The sequence below is a fragment of the Chaetura pelagica genome, unplaced genomic scaffold, assembly GCF_000747805.2.
Source record: "Chaetura pelagica isolate M959 unplaced genomic scaffold, ChaPel_1.0 scaffold676, whole genome shotgun sequence".
Classification (NCBI taxonomy): domain Eukaryota; kingdom Metazoa; phylum Chordata; class Aves; order Apodiformes; family Apodidae; genus Chaetura; species Chaetura pelagica.
Genome location: NW_009953724.1, coordinates 1187977 through 1203719, shown reverse-complemented (window position 1 = coordinate 1203719; position 15743 = coordinate 1187977). Strand labels below are relative to the sequence as shown.

At 42.8% G+C, this 15743-nt stretch overlaps 1 protein-coding gene across 1 annotated transcript; it reads right to left on the bottom strand.

The window, feature by feature from the left end:
* Positions 1–6304: 6304 nt before the first annotated feature.
* On the bottom strand, positions 6305–14542 carry NIPAL3 (NIPA-like domain containing 3). The gene is made up of 11 exons (XM_010000594.1): positions 14444–14542; positions 13087–13155; positions 12817–12988; positions 12659–12718; positions 11820–11965; positions 10923–11019; positions 9528–9663; positions 8757–8845; positions 8136–8199; positions 7176–7270; positions 6305–6504 (listed from the first exon to the last, which is right to left on the bottom strand). Exons 1-11 carry the CDS (start codon positions 14540–14542, stop codon positions 6305–6307), a joined length of 1227 nt encoding a protein of 408 aa, XP_009998896.1.
* Positions 14543–15743: the final 1201 nt, after the last annotated feature.

Here is a 15743-nt window from a genome sequence, read left to right as displayed (position 1 = left end):
GCCGGCGTCCTCGTCCCGGCCCCCGCTCCCCGCCGCCCCCCCGCGGCTCCCGCGGCTCGGGGTGTGTTCTGCCCCCCCGGCGAAGGGCGTGAGGCGTTTCGGGGAAGGGAGCGGTGTTTTATTGATCCGCCCTTCCCAAGGCGACAGGTTTGCAGCGCCCGCCTGGCCTGGCCTGGAGGGAAAAGCTTTTCTGAGTTCCCCGCGGGAAGGGCTGAGCTGAGAGAGAGAGATAATTGTTGAAAAGCAGCGAATCGCTCTAGGAACTGCCTCTGGGGAAGCAGTTGGCAGCTGAGCTGCGAGCACGGAGGGCTGAGGCCTCTTGCGTGTTTGTGATGAGCAGCCTCGGGACGCTGAGGCCTGAGGGAGCAGCGCCCGGGGGGGCCTGGCACGGTCACCTTGAAAGCTACAGCCAGAGGAGAGGACGCGGGGGTGGCACCTGGGACTCGGCACCAGCCTCGCGGAGCTTCGTGCCCGCTGGATTTCTGCCGGGAAAGGCCCTCGCACGCCCCGGGATGACGGCTGAAGTTAATCGGGTTTATTCTGCGTTTGGCCTCAGCTGGCAGGCAGGCTCAGGCAGTTGCCAGATGGGAACGGTGACAGTTTGTGTCCCTCGTCTCTCGGAGTAAATCATGGCTTAATCCAGCGATGAGATTATTTGAGACAGTGGTCACCTGAACTGTGATAAATGTGTACATTTACATGCAAAAAAAGCACAAACCAACATCTTTTTTTTTGGATTTGGTTTACCACAAAAAGCACACAAACCTCTCCTGAATTTCACTGACACAAGTTCTTTGTTCGACAGCTCGGGTGGAAAGCCAGAAGTCAGGATTTTTTGACATAAACACTGAAATGGTTTCTTCTGAAGTTTAAGTATGGAAAACAGGCAGAAAGTAATGCTAAGCTGGTCATCTTTACCAGGCTTGTAATGATCCACAGTGCAGACTGTTCTCTCGTAAGAAAACAGGGCACTGCAGAGTTCATTTCTAGAAAGGTAAGATCACTCTTACCCATCCAGGTAAGAGATTCTGCAATTTACGTACAGAGCAAATTTAGGCAGTAATTGGTTAGTCTCAATTACCTTAGCCTTGCTGCAATCATGCTTTTATTAATTTAATACCATGCTTTTTTTCTCCCTGCCCAGCAATATGTTCTGCTTTAATACCACAAAGCCTCACCATGAGTGTCCATTTGCAGAGGTATTTAAAATATGCTGTCTTCTGTAGTAACCTCTTGTAGAATGCATCTGTGTAATGATCCTGCCACCTGGCTTGATTGCCACCACTTCATATTAGCACTTAACACAGATTGTCTCTGATGCAACAAAATAAACCTTAAATTATGTATGTTAACAAAGTATTACCACATTTATCAGAGACTCTGGGGCCTAAGTACCCTGCTCATGAATGTGCCGGTCTTAATACTCATGTTCAGGGACATCAGGAAGTGCAGCTTTAACACCAAAGTGGATAAAGCTGCTTTTTTTTTCCCCCCATCTGTGGTTTAGGACCCCAAGAGATACACTTAATTAAGAGTATCCTGAGGGTTATCTTCTGCTTATCCCACTGGATTCAAACCCATATGGTGAGTGTTAATTAGGCTGGCAAGCACTCGATGAAGCTACATTGCCAGTACTGTGAATTAATGAGTGTCTGGATCATGGTTAGGAAATGCTCTGGGGTTGTCTGCTCCTGCAATCGAAGACATGATAACCTGTATCTGAAGGATGGCATCTCCTACAGGGCAGTGTTCCCACTAGTAGTTGAGGTCTCTGCTGCCTCAGAGAAGCGTGCTGTTGTCTCAGTTTCAGTACTGCAAAAATCATGACTCAGGCCACCAAAAGAATAGTAGTGCTTTGGGTTTTATGATTTGGCTCATCTTGTGTCATCTCCCCCCGCTTTAGGCTATACTTGGATCACGTTTTTGAGCTCTTCCCTGAAACAGTGAATGCTAAATTTGTTTTTTTTTCAAAGCCTTGTAGAAATACGTTTTAAAGTCAATTGCATTATTACTAAAGCTGACACCAAATACTTGGAGACTCATGTAAAATGGCCAGCATTAGTGATGCTGCAGTCCCAAACATGAGTTGTATCAACCTGCATTTCATTTACAAGCATCCTGTTAAAGACAATTCTCTGAATGCAAATAGCACTTACAGAAGTAAATGAAATTCTGTCTTCATTTATTCTGTCTTGAGATATTTATGGCAGGTTAAAGCTATACCAAGAGTCTGAAGCAAGCCAAAATTCTGTAGGTTTTACTATGATGTTTTATTAAGTTTCATTCCCAAAGGTCTCACCTAAAAGACAAATTGAATTAGACATGCAACATTGCTTATGAAAAATTAAGCAGGTTATCTTTAAGTTATAGTGTAAAGCTCGATTTATTTACACAATTTCATGTGAACAAGAGAACATTGTAGGCAGGTCATTTGTACATTCAGCCAACACAGGAGCTGTATTGACAGCATTAAGTTACAGGTAAGATACACACTGAGAAGTATTAAGTGCTCTGGTGCATTGAAAAGCCACACAGTGTGGAGGCAAGAGATGTCAATTCACGGTTGATAAAGCAGCTGGGAGATAAGAGTCACGGAGCTATTCTACCTGTGAGGGAGGCAGCAGTCAGTTGATTTTTGTGCCCACTTTTTCAGCTCTTGATGCTGAAAAATGCTGCCCATGTGGGAATCTAGGAGTACTCTGCTGTTGGCAGTGCCCTGCTTTGCAGGATCAGCCCTGGATAAGCTGAGGCTCTGCCATACACAAGTTACTATGTGCTGGACACCAACAGATTCTTTTTCATGCTGCAAGAACTACTAGAATATGGCACAAGGCTCCTCTCCGTTAAATCTGGATGTGCTATTTAGCTGGAAATGTTTGCTGCAATCCTGGGCATGGCTCTTTGTCACCTCAGACCAACAAATATTCTGTAAGTATAGACTTGAGGGTACAAAAGCTGTTTTCAGCTTATAAGCTCTGAACTAGAAGGGAGGTAGGGAGTTGATTTCAGTCCTAACCTACACCCTCCCACTGTTAGAAAGAGCACCCAAGTCCTGCAGTCAAATTTAAACAGATGTTTCAGGGGCTCTGTTCATGCCTCCTCAGCAACAGAGCTGGCAGCTGTAACACTGCTGAAGAGCAGAAAGAAATCACTGGGAAGCTTGGGAGAAAAAGCAAGAGAAAAACCACAGAAAACCCTGCACATTTCAAACTTCAAGTATTGAACATAAGCAGCAAGCTGGGGTGAGGTGCAGCCCAACAGTCCCACTGCTGTGCTTGCAGTGAATAACACAGATTGGCAAAAATGCAACCTTTACCACATCAGTGCATTGGGTTGAACAGCCCAAGGAACACCTGAGGCTCCACTGATGTGAGACAATGGACTAAGCACAAATATTGTGATTTATGTACTGTAGAAACACACATCACCTCCCTTGGAGACCTTTGTCAGGAAGCTTCCAAGAGCAAGTCTTGCTGCAGGTAAAAACTGTCATTATTAAGTAGAATTATTTAAATGCACACAGACTGTGTAAATAAAACATGGTTATATAAAGCTTTGGAGCAAGACTCTTGCTTTTAGAGTCTTTGAAAGAAAAGGGCCAAAATAGCACAAGAATACAAAAGCTGGCTTGAAATTTTACCCAGAGCAGAAGACAGCCATAGGCTCCCTGGCAGAGGCCAGGAGTAGATCAGTGCTCAGGCTACAGGGCTGAAGAGAATCCAGACAGTTTATTGCAAAAAAATAATCACTGAATCAGGCCAGAGAGCAGCCCACAAAAGAGAAGCACAAGCAGGGCTTCTGCATCAGAGGAGCACTCTTCCCCTGGCAGAGCACTCTGTCTCTTATGTCAAGTGCCAGGAGTAGGAGAAAAACCTAAGCAGCCATTTTACTGGCTCTGAAGTCTGCACACCAGTCAAGGGCAGTTTTTAAATACTCCTGAAAAATTAAGAACTGAGAAAACTTAACACAGGACCATCCTAATAGCAGGAGTAAAAACGTTTAGGAGCTCCTGAGTAATTATTTTATTTGACAGCAAGAGCTGTAATAATTAAACACAGGTAATATTGCCATGTAAAAAGTGGGGTTTTGTAGCTACGCATGGTTTAGCACAGCTTGTTTTAAAACAGTCTGTTTCTGTGGTTTAACTAATAGGTCAAAACAGCTACTGCCTCATTGATTAGAAGAGAAGAGATAAGGAAAGCCAGCATTCTTGTACCCTTCCCACTCAGCCACCCTGTACTGCTTTGTTTTGTACTGTTAATGAACAAAAGCTGCACCTAAATTCACAAACAATTGATTGCCAGGGATTCAAAGCCAAAGGTAGTAAATCAGTGTCACCAAACTCCAACAAGATGAATGTTCTGGCAGTATTAGCCCATTAACATTGTTATCTTACTTAAACACAAAAAAGTATTGAGGAGAAAAGAAAAGCTGTTATTTCTTGAGGTTTCATAAGCTGCAGGGTATGGGATGTCACTGATAAGATCTGAATTTTCAGACATGCCAAGTTGGTGAAGAAACTTCATATATAGGTACAGGTACAGCCACTAGGTATCTACTCTTTGCAGGAGGGAAAAGTTATCATTTTTCTAAGCTGCACAAAAATGCCAAAGCAATCTCAGCTATTTCCAGATTAAATAATTAGTATTCAGAGCTGGCAAAGCAAACATACGCAAAAGAACAGTCCTTTGTCATATACAATAGCAAGAACCTGGAATAACTATATACAAATCAGTTGAGTTCTCATGAATTTTTAGTAGTGGGAACAGAAACTGGCCACGAGTCAATTTAAAATAAATAAATAAAATTGCAAAAAGCCGCTGTTGCAAATCCAAGAGCCTCCCAAACTCCTTGGTATCAGAGGAACCACTTAAAAATGCAGAGAACACAGGCACTGTTCATCTCAAACAAAGTTGCTTAAGGTCCTGCAGGCACTTCACTAGATATACGGTCCAAGACACTCCAAGTAGACTTAAAAATTCTGTTTTGCAGCAAAACAACAGCTTTTAGAAAAGATTATGATCTCCAAGAGCCAGTGTCACTTCCATCTGCCAATAAATGTTGTACTTTGCCCTTTTCACTTGACAAGTTCCCCCCCCTTGTGTCCATTCTCCCTTCCTATCAGCTTCCAGCCATCTCTTGGAAGCTGGAAAGATAAATATCATGAGTACACAATGTCCCATTATTCTTACAGTCCTCACTGAGTGCTGGACTGTACGTGCTTCTTTTTTTTTTCTTCTTAGGCCATTGACAATATTAAATTAGCATCCCTTTTTTGGCTTTTTTGAGAAAAAAAAACCCCCAAAACCCAATTAAAAGGGGGGATCCCAGCCTGTACCACCTAGACTGAGCTTTTTAACTAAGGAATGTCAACACCTTTAAGCGCTTAAGACCACGAAACAAAGTTGGAAATCCTGCCTTAACCAGAAAGAAAATAAGTGATAGAGCATTAGGACCTCATAAAAAAAAACTACATTAAGTTCCACCAGATACCAGTCACGTTACCATTCCCATCTTTTCTTGTACTTTGCAGTGTTTCCTCTGCACCATTTAATTCAACTTGAAGCTCCTGCTATGAAACCAGAAAACTGGTAAATAATCTTTGTTCTCAGCTGCCAGTGGTGCTGTAAGAATAATTCACATTCTCAGTGCATGTGTTCAACACTAGTCAGAGAAAAGTTGTACAGAAGTGCCCAAGAGTCACATTTTGAAGGACTACAGTAGCTTGCTTACTCTAACCAGTTATGCTGCTCTAAAGACACAGTAGGTTGCAGTATTCATGCTTGAAAACAATGACATTTTATTGCCATGTTAAGGTAGTTTGGTGCTCACACTAGAGACATGAGGATTTACAGCTTTTCTGGAAATCCATCATGGTCTCTGTCTATGAAAGATTAAATCCTGCCCTCCTCTCTCTTTGAGCAACTCCTGACAACTTCTATTTGGAGATAAACCCACTCCCAGCAGGACTAAAAATTGCACAGTCACTTCTCTCCCCACAGCTCTGTGATCTCACACTCTCTGCTGGCTCACTGGTTTCATGCTGCCATGATGCTGCACTCACCACTTCACACTTCCAGGTAGCAGCTTCCAATGGAGAACTGTGATTTACCTCTTGCTAAGACAAATGCTTTCAACTTCTCAACCACAGAGAGTTGTTTATTTTAATAATCAGCCTTGAAAGCAAAGTTTGAGACGAGCTTTAAACTATATCAAGGTTGGCTTTAACACTTGCTTATATTTCAATGGGTAAATAAATAAAGGTCCTACTTCTGATGGTTCAAATCAGTTCCTTAAAGGTCACTCACTCCTTTTTGCTGTGCTCCAGCACCCGATAGGGTGGAGCAGAAACTCCTTTGGAACCATGTTGCTCCTGCACGATGGGCAGTGTAGCTGGAGTATAAATTTCTGGTGTGTTGTCATTGTTCTCCAGGGCACCGTAGGAAAAAGAAGCTTTGAGGTCAGGCTGAACTGCAATCCCTTTATCGTGCATGTTCTGCATGCCTGAAAAGAGCAGAGACAGAGATTAAATGCTTAGAACAGAAGTGCATCCTTCCTGCACTCTGTTAAATCAGTAAATTAAAGCCTCCTGATATGCAGCTCATCAGGTCCTTCAGTGTTAAATGAAAGAGATCATGTTTTTCTGCTTAGCACTTAAGCAACTAATGGAGAAAAAAGCTTCAAGTGAATGAGGGATGGCAGCCAGTTATTTATCAAGTACTGCATATCTTTTGTACAGCTCACCAGAGAGTTCAGCTCTCCTTCCCAAAAGAAATTTCTGCTCCCTCTAGCCTCTACTTCTTGCTCCCCACCTCAGCCTGCCCCAGTTCTTCCTGCTGGATGGTGACCAAGCCAAATCCCAAGCACAGCCCAAAACTAGTTCACCTTTTCAGACAGCAGCCAACTGCACAAGACTGTTCTGACAAAATGTGACATGCCCCTAGTGTCACGGGACTCAGAGTAAGTGGCAACCAAGTGGCACATAATCTCTTCTGTGCTCCATGGAAAACAGGCACTTAGCCCTCATGAGGCACAAACAAACAAGAGACAGAAAAGCTAGCAGACACCGCATCTGGGTGATATATCCAGATGCTTAACAGAGCCCAAAGCTTGAGTTTGCACTGGGAGGCCCAACACTTTAAAAGACTGACAAACCACTGTAGTTTTACTGTTACCTGGCATAGCATCCATTGATATGTATGGTTCAAATGGTACAGATTTCTTCCTGTTTCTTGTGATCAGGAAGACTCCTAGAAATGCTATGAGGCACCTGAGAGAGATAAGACAAGATCTACTGTGAAAAGGGAGGGGAGCCAATATTGCATGTAGCTTCTTCCAAGTGCCTGTCATGTAGCACCATAACGACTTTAGACCTGGAAGTGAAAGAACTGTGAACAACCCCTTCAACAGAAAAGATGCAGTTGTTCTGATTGCAATATCCACCTGGCAATCAGAACAATTGCATCTTTTCTTTATCAAAACACAGGGAAGAATTTTCACATTAATTAATCAATTAACCTTGACTACCTAAAGGGGAAAGGAAGCATATCAAAAGTTGGTTTTCTTTGATGAATTTCCAGGATACAGCAGCCTGACCTTTGAAAGGTTTCCCATAGGTAAACACACTAACAACAGTTGATCTTGATTTTCATAGTACTTTGACAGAGAAAGGTGCAGTTCACAATGTTAATCTCCCAATTGTTTGGGTTTTTTTTCCTGTACTAATCTGAAAGACATTTCAGAACGTCCTCTGATTATGGAGAGCTAATCACATTAAAACTCTGTACCAGCACTAAGTGCTGAATTACACAGCAAATGTTTTACTGATCGTATCAGAATTGTATGAGTGCCCATGCCCTTAGGAACAGGGATTTAGTGTTTAACATTGTACAATGAGGTGTAACTTGGCATGACACAATTCCTCTAGAGCATCCATCACCACTCAGATAAGACACTGAGCTCTGTGGGCCATTGTCTGCTCTGACAGAGAAAGTGCTTTCAGTCTGTCCTCCTCTCCAAGACAGAATGTACCTCAGTATATAAACAGAGACAGACAGAGATATGCTTTTTTTAAAATTTTAGTCATATGAAGAAATACTTTCTATTTTTCTATTAAGGAAACTTTAAACACTTACCCAAGTGCAAACATACATATATGGAGAACATCTTCCCCGGTGAAGTCCAAGTAAAAAGTTGCTCCTTGAAAAGAAAATAATCCATGACATCTTTCTTCCCAGCTCACATGAGCAGTTAGTGCTACATCTCCAGCATTAGTCCCTCCCCAAACCAAGTCCTGTAAGATCTGGACTATGAGGAAGAGAATTGTATCATCTTTGTATAGAGGAAGCAAATAAATTTACACATTGTATCACAAACATTTTAACAGAATTTAGAGAAAATTACACAAGGGGAAATTGTAGCTTCCTATTCAAGTGACACATCTAAGAGTCACCCTCTTCCTCTACACCCAGGCAGGGTGTGAGTAATGCAGTCTCTGCAAGTTCCCATGCACTTAAAAGAAACTGCCAGAACTTCATTTTCTGTGGGAGAAAATTTTAACACACTCTAATGGGGTAATTCACATTTTTTGAAAGAAAAACATAACAAAGCCAGCTGCAGAAGAGAGATGATAAGAAAATACAAGTCATCATCTTGCAGAGGATGCACATTCCTTGCCTGTAAGTGAGGAACATTTTCCAGAAATCTTTTGCCCTTCTTTTAGAAAGGACCAACACACTGGTTTTGGGGACTGGTACCTGCTGTGATGGCTACTGTGGTGGACAAGATGTAGCTGATGCTGGCGATCTGAGATGAGTCATAGAGCTGGGAGGCTTGAGCTAAAAACCTGCAATAAAAAGACAGGCAACAGGGGCTGACTGGGGAAAGATACACTGTTACAGCAGTCATCATGGACTAGCACAGGTCTTCTTTTTGGAAACACATTTCAAAAGTGATGCAGAAATTTAAGGACCTTCATTCTCTTCCTCATTAAACCTGCAGCAGCATCTCTTGGAATTAGTATCAATGATAGAAGCATAAATCTTGTGGCTACACTGACTAAAGGCAGAGAAATTATTGCCACTGGGGCAGAATGTCACTCACAGTTTGAGGAGCTTTTTATCCCTGCCACTGGCTTTTTATGTTATAACAAGGGCACAGGGGAAAAAAAAAGCAGACACATCATCACCAACACTGATTCTGCACTTTTATTTTAGCCAGTGCACAGATACTATATTCAAAATGTGCCACCATTTCATTCCCAACATGGTTTTGTAAATACTTGAATGATGCACAAAAAACCAAACCCACTTGGCAGTATCACTATGTGGAAAAGCACAGAATACCACTGTCCCATACTCCTGTGACATGGATTTGAGGACAAGTCACAGAAGAGAATGGATAATTCTTCTAAAATGTAATCAGCATTCTTGGAATGGATCACAAACTGCCTCCTGATTACTAACCCACTGATTATTAACCCACTGAAACCAGCACAATTATAGACAAAAAGAGAGGGAGTGTCTTACGTTGCCTGGAAGATGGCTGTAGCAACCATGCACACCAACATGATGTAAAAGATGGGGTAGTCAAGTTGTAAGTTTCCTTGGATTGAGACAACAATCATCCCTGCCACAGCCTTCACTGTCACAACAGTCATGGAACCTGTGAAGGAGCAGTGAGACTGAGCTGAAGCACTGACACGGGCCCAGGGACAGGAGGACTGCACTCTTGCTCTGTGCACAACAGGCAGCTCCAACCAACCCAAGGTCTGCAAGAACTTCTTTTGCCAGGGCAAACAAGGGATGCAAACTGTGTCTTTTATCCCTAACTCTCCCAATTTTATTCCAAACAACTTCACCACAGTGACCTTCAATAAATCACTTAACCTTCTGGTATCACAGTTCCCTTCTCTACAGCAGTGGGAGCATTTACTGTGGGGTTTTTTGAAGTATTTTAAATTGTGCAATGCCATGATGGAAGGGTACAAATTTGTATTTCTGATGCCATATTGGCCTGGTTAATAAAGCTAAGGAAGTTCTCAAAACAAGAATCACAGCCATTTCTGCTCTGCTTCCATTTCTTGAAAGCACAAGTCAGGGCCATTCAGAGTGAGGATAGATGTTTTGTCCATGGTTCATGCAGCCTCTGAGGCATCAGTTACTGAAATCCAGCCCCAAACAGTTAAAAAAAAGGAAAAAGGAAAGACACTGCAGTGACTGAAATTGTATAAATAGCAAAAATTGAGGACTGCAGGATGGATTCAACAGCATGTCAGGCTGTGTCACTGCCTTGTTGTTATTCACCCTTTTTGAAGTCTGATTGATCACAGTTTCTTAAAAAAAAACAACAAACACAACAAAAAACAGATTAATGTGGAGAAAGTGGAATCCTGGCCTTCCCGAAGTCCCAGTAGGATCCCACGGGAGGCTCTGAGGATATCCAAAGCATCACAGGACCCCATGCCCAGAGGCTCTCCCAATTTCAGTAGGAATATGCAGAGCATTTATAATTCCTTTAGCCACACAGCAAATCTTCCCAGCACCAAGGACAGTCTTGTAGGTCAAATCCTCTTTCAGCCACCAAATCAGCCTTGCTTATCCACTGACTAGATAAGGTATCCTTCCATGCTTTAAAATTAAAGATTAAAATTAAGAACACGGATGAATAACTTGCACTTTCTCTATTTGGCAGATTATTTGTCCTTATGGGATCAAAGAAGTGCTCATTGTTCAAAGGTCAATTGCAGAGATCCTAAGCACCACTGCAAGATATTGGCTTTATCTAATTTGTAGTAACATTTCTGCAGTAGATTGGTGCATTTTATGACATTAATTAGGTTAATCTCATCCCTATAAGCCACAGATGCCTCAATTTACTCTTAGAAGCCAGTTAAAAGATCTAACAAACCCTTATCAACTTACCCAGCAAAGCTACCAGCAGAAGAATAACTACAATGTAGTTTGCATTTCTCTCCTTGTAAAAATATAGTAGCAGGCAGAATATAATGATCTCCACAAGCTACAAAAAACAGAAATGAGAATATGAAAAGATGCAGCATGTCTGGGGTTGGCAGTAAATGGGATTCTGAGCCAATCAAACATTAGATTTGCACAAAAGGGCAAATCAAAGGAAAATGAGGATCCCATGTAATTACAGATCAAATTTAGCAGGATCTTAGATTGTAATTAGATGTGACATTCAGTAGTTTCTTGCAGAACAGGAAACAGGGGACACTTTTGATGCTATATTCATGGTAAAGCAACAGGTCAAATAATCCTGACTGAATGTTTCCATCAGAGACCCCAGCCTGCTATCTGCAGTGAGGTTCTTGAAGTGATCCCTGTAGTATACATCTTATTTAACAGCTCAACTTAACTCTATTAAAACCCAGTGGATTCCACAAGATTTTCAATGAGAGATTGATGGTTCCAGAGAAAGTCAGTCCAGAAGAACCCCAGGAACCTGATGATCTTTAAGTTCATTCCAACCTTAACTATTCTATGATTCCATTATTTGGACACCTCTGGAGCAGTTGCTCTCAACTGCCATCAGTAAAGCTGACACAGCAGGGACAGAGTAAGTTATTTTAAACTTCTCAGTTAAAGATATTTAAGTCTTAACAGAATAATTCAGGGAAAGGATGAGAGAGTTCCAAATTGTACATCCAACATGGAACTGACACCAGGAAAAGCTGCCATAGGTTCATTAGCAAGTCCAAGGAATATTGCTAGTAAACATAAGGAAAAATAATGCTTGAAATGAAACTCCCCAGCAGGCACATTGCAGAAAACTGCCCCACATTTTATGGGCCATCTTACCATATACAACAGAAATGGCCAGCTCACTAAATGCCTAGTGATATTTTCTCCTGTCATCTTCTCATGACTATTAGGTCCAAATGTTATCAGCAGGTAAGTTCCAACAATTGCCAAACCACAGCCTACAAAGGACAAAACATAGCGCCCTTTGGCAACCAAAGGACAGGAGAAAGAGAGGACAAAGTTAGTGGGTTAGTGAGGATGCATGGAATTAATATTGCAGATGCAGAGTGGCCACTAATGACATTGTGCACATTCCTCTGCATGACTCAACCCTCCTCCCCTCATGCCCCACTTTTGGAGTATTAGAACCAAAACCAACCCCAGGCAATGTGTGTGCTGTGAGTTGAGGGGAAAAAAAGCTCCTATCAGGTAGCATCTGCTAAACAGGAGCTACAAGTTCTGTATCTGGGGTTTATCCTGCCTGGCACTGCCCACAGCCCATCTTCTAGGAAATGGAGGGATTAACACCCCAGTTCACACTTGCACATGGATCAGCTGGTTCATGGAGGAACAGCTGGTTCAGTTGCCGAGTCAAGGCCCTAGGCTGCAGCTTCAGCCCAGAGAACCACAATTCTCAAATCCTGCAAACAAACACCATTTTCATGTCTTTCTAAAATCTGGGAGACTCAGCTGATTTGGCACAAGTCAGAAAAAAACCAACCAACCAACCAAAAAACTCCATTTTTAACAATCAGTGGATAAGATGCCACATTTCTTCAAAGAGGTACTACAGCTAATGGACATCTTGCTATGCCTCTAATTAGGATTCTTGAGAGGCCATGCTAAGTGGTGAATGGCTTGTAAATAGAGAAGAAAAAATGAACTGTGGAACTTACTCAAAAAATCCTTGGGCTTCCATTTCTCTTTAATAAATATAATTCCTATGATTGCACTAGCTAGAAAAAAAAGAGGAGAGAGAGAAACAGTGAGTTATGTGTCAGCCCAGTGATCAGCCAGCTCACACCTGTAGGGCTGCTGCCTCTTTCCCCCTTACCTATAACAGAGACCGCACTGAGTGGCACGATCAGTGAAAGAGGAGCAAAGGCATAAGAGGAAAACACTCCCAGTTCACCCAGCACCAGCAAGAACAGTCCACACCACCATGTCTTGGTTTTGAAGTAGGCTCGGGGGTCTTTGGAACCTGCCAGTCGGATGTGGCTGTATTTCTAGAAAAGAAAATGAAGGCAAAGAGTCTTTGGTATGCTTGATGCTTTTTAATGCAGGATGCTTGAGGGAAGATCAATATTTGCTTCGTGATGCTCACCTGGAGGTTGAGTGCAATACTGATAACAAGATGGCCAAAAATAGCTAGTAATGCACCAATCAAGTTCTCCTGTAAAAACAAAGCAAACACAGATATTAAATTTAGCCACTGGACCCTGAAGGAAGCTGGAGCTTTCTGCACAATCTGGAAGAGAGCAGACTTTCAAAACAGGTCCTAGATCACCTGTCAATAAAATCTCTGTTTATCTTCTTTTCTTTCTAAGTGATCTAGGGCAATTCAGGCAAGTTCCCTGTGGCTGTGTTCCAAAGCTGGGAGACTCAAGTGAAAGAGAACTCTTCCTTAACAGACATTTTCTACAACAGACAAACTAACGTGCATAGATTTGCATTCTTTGCAAAGGGGAAGAAGATAAAGCTAAACACAATGACCCATTCACTAGATCTTCCCATTGAAAAACTCTTTTCATGAGGATGTTCCTTGCCCTGGAATTCAGCAGAAGATGAATCAGGAACCTCTGCATTCTAGGGGTCACATTTTAAGAACTATTCTGCTCACATCCACATACATCATCTGCAGGTTCAGTAGGTAATTTAACCCATTTGAAAAGGCAGCTCAGTTATCCCAGATTTTATGCTGCTTTTTATATGAACCAGTTATTCCAAGGTAACAGGCAGCTGGCAGTAGCTCCAAGCAGGCTCCCAACCCCTTCCACATTAGCATTCCCAGCTCAGGGATAATTCTGTCTAAAGACAGAGTTTGAAATAAAAGAAGGATGTAAAGCAGGCTGAGTCACAAAGGAAATGTACATTAGGAGTGAAGAGAAGAGCCCGAGGAGAATCCAGGCCATTTAGTATTTGTGTTCAACAACTGTAAATCTCATTAGATGTCATTAGCACTTATTATTTCAGTGCAGGTCTCAAAGATCCAGTGGAGGACTGGCTCTGATTGATTTGGGATGACCAAGCTCACATTCCTGTTCCTCCGTCAACACTAAATATGTCTTGACTTTCTCATACATAGTAAGAAAAAGTCTTAAAGATTCAAGTTCTTATCAGTGGAACAAAAAGCCTTTATCAGGATGTCCAAAAGGAAGACCCACCCAAGCATCTTCACCCAAAACCACCCGAAGAAGTGGTCTCTCTTCAGAGACATCTTCTGTCTCTGAAGACACAGATGCTGCCTCTGCTGGGCAGCATTAAGTGCAGGGCAGGTTTGGGATTTCTCTTTCTTTCTCTCAATACTTACATACACAGCATATAACACATTGGGGCCTCCAGGCATGGCTAAAAATAAAGACAGTGCACTTTCTGCCACAATATAACCCAATTACAGTGGCATTTGCAGCTTACTTGACTAGTTATGGCCTTCTAGGGATAGACTGGGGTAGAAATCTGACCTTGTAAGAAAAGGAGTCGGTGTGTGGCTGCACAGAAACTGCTGCTGTGGCCAAAGGCAATTGCTGAAGTTGCAGGTTTGGACTGTTGCCTCCTTCCATTTTGGTTGATTGGAGTGTTTGCTTTTCAGCCTCTTTGATGCTGGAACTTCTCTTTAAAGAAGAGACTTGCACTCTGCTGGAACCACCTTATCTGTAACTTGGTACCACTTCTTCCCATCCATCCTGTTTTCTTGGACAAGCAACGATTACTTCAGTGAAGCACAAAAAAAAATAATTCTCTGCAGCCTGTTAGTTGCTCTTCTTCCCCCTCCAGGCTCCACTGAGATAGGGCAGGCACCAGAGACAGAACTGTAGATCAGCAAGTATTTCCAGCCAGCCAGTGAGGCAGCAAGGTTATATTCCTCCAAGGTGACACTAAGGGGGCAAAAAAAAACAAAAGTAAAAAAAAAATCATTATGTCAAATGAACTTAATGGTCCAAAACGTGCAATTAAACCCTGCTGAAGGACAGGCCACAGAAAACTCCTTGGAATCAAACTAACCACTGCACAGATCAGCAGAGAAAGTTTAAATGCTTCCTTACAAAGTCTGAAACACAGAAACTCAGACAGACCTTGTAAATTGGCTTGGCTCCAAGCATGACTTACTGAACTGGCATTTAACATCAGGCCTTGCCATTTGGAAAGCTCTTCCCAAAGAGTTTCTCAAGTCCTCCAGGCCCTGCTTTTCTTTTCTCTGAGCACCTCTTGTTGGTCGGTCAGGACACAGCATTACATTAGTCATGCCAACCCCACGTGCTGGGGATGACTGTGCTGCTGTTCATGCAAACAGAGGTCATTTCAGTGTAATTGCTGTCAGGAGAGTTAGGAGGCTAAATTCCTTAAAACCAGTGTCTGGAAAGCACCATCTGCAGCAAACTGGTCTCAGGTCCCTTCCTGCTGTAATGGCTTCTCTGAGCAAAGACCTCAAGGCTGGTGGGAAGACCCCTTTGTACAGGGGGGGACAGACACTGCAGGGCTGTGATCCTCACAGGTGATGTGTCCTTGGTCTATTCAAAGACCACCCAAAATGGTGTGGGCTCAGCACCCCTTAGACCCCGCACAGTTGTCCTGTAGTCACATCCTGAGGTAGCAGAACCCATCCCATGCTCAGGTCCCAAACCACAACCTCTCTTGGTCAACCTTGTCATGCGAGGGATTACTTTAAAACACAGGGTTGTCCCAGCGCCTCCAGTATTGGGGGAACCGAGGTAGCGTGACAGTCTAAGCCACGAAAGGAGGGGAGGCGGGGGGCAAAGCCGC

Excerpts from the sequence above, each read along its gene's own strand:
- NIPAL3 (XM_010000594.1), bottom strand. The coding sequence starts at position 14,542 with ATGGAAGGAGGCAACAGTCCAAACCTGCAACTTCAGCAATTGCCTTTG. Across the intron at positions 13,156-14,443 it reads CCGACTCCTTTTCTTACAAG|GAGAACTTGATTGGTGCATT; the intron begins GTCAGATTTCTA and ends TTGTTTTTACAG. Across the intron at positions 9,664-10,922 it reads TCTGCTGGTAGCTTTGCTGG|GTTCCATGACTGTTGTGACA; the intron begins GTAAGTTGATAA and ends GCTCCTTCACAG.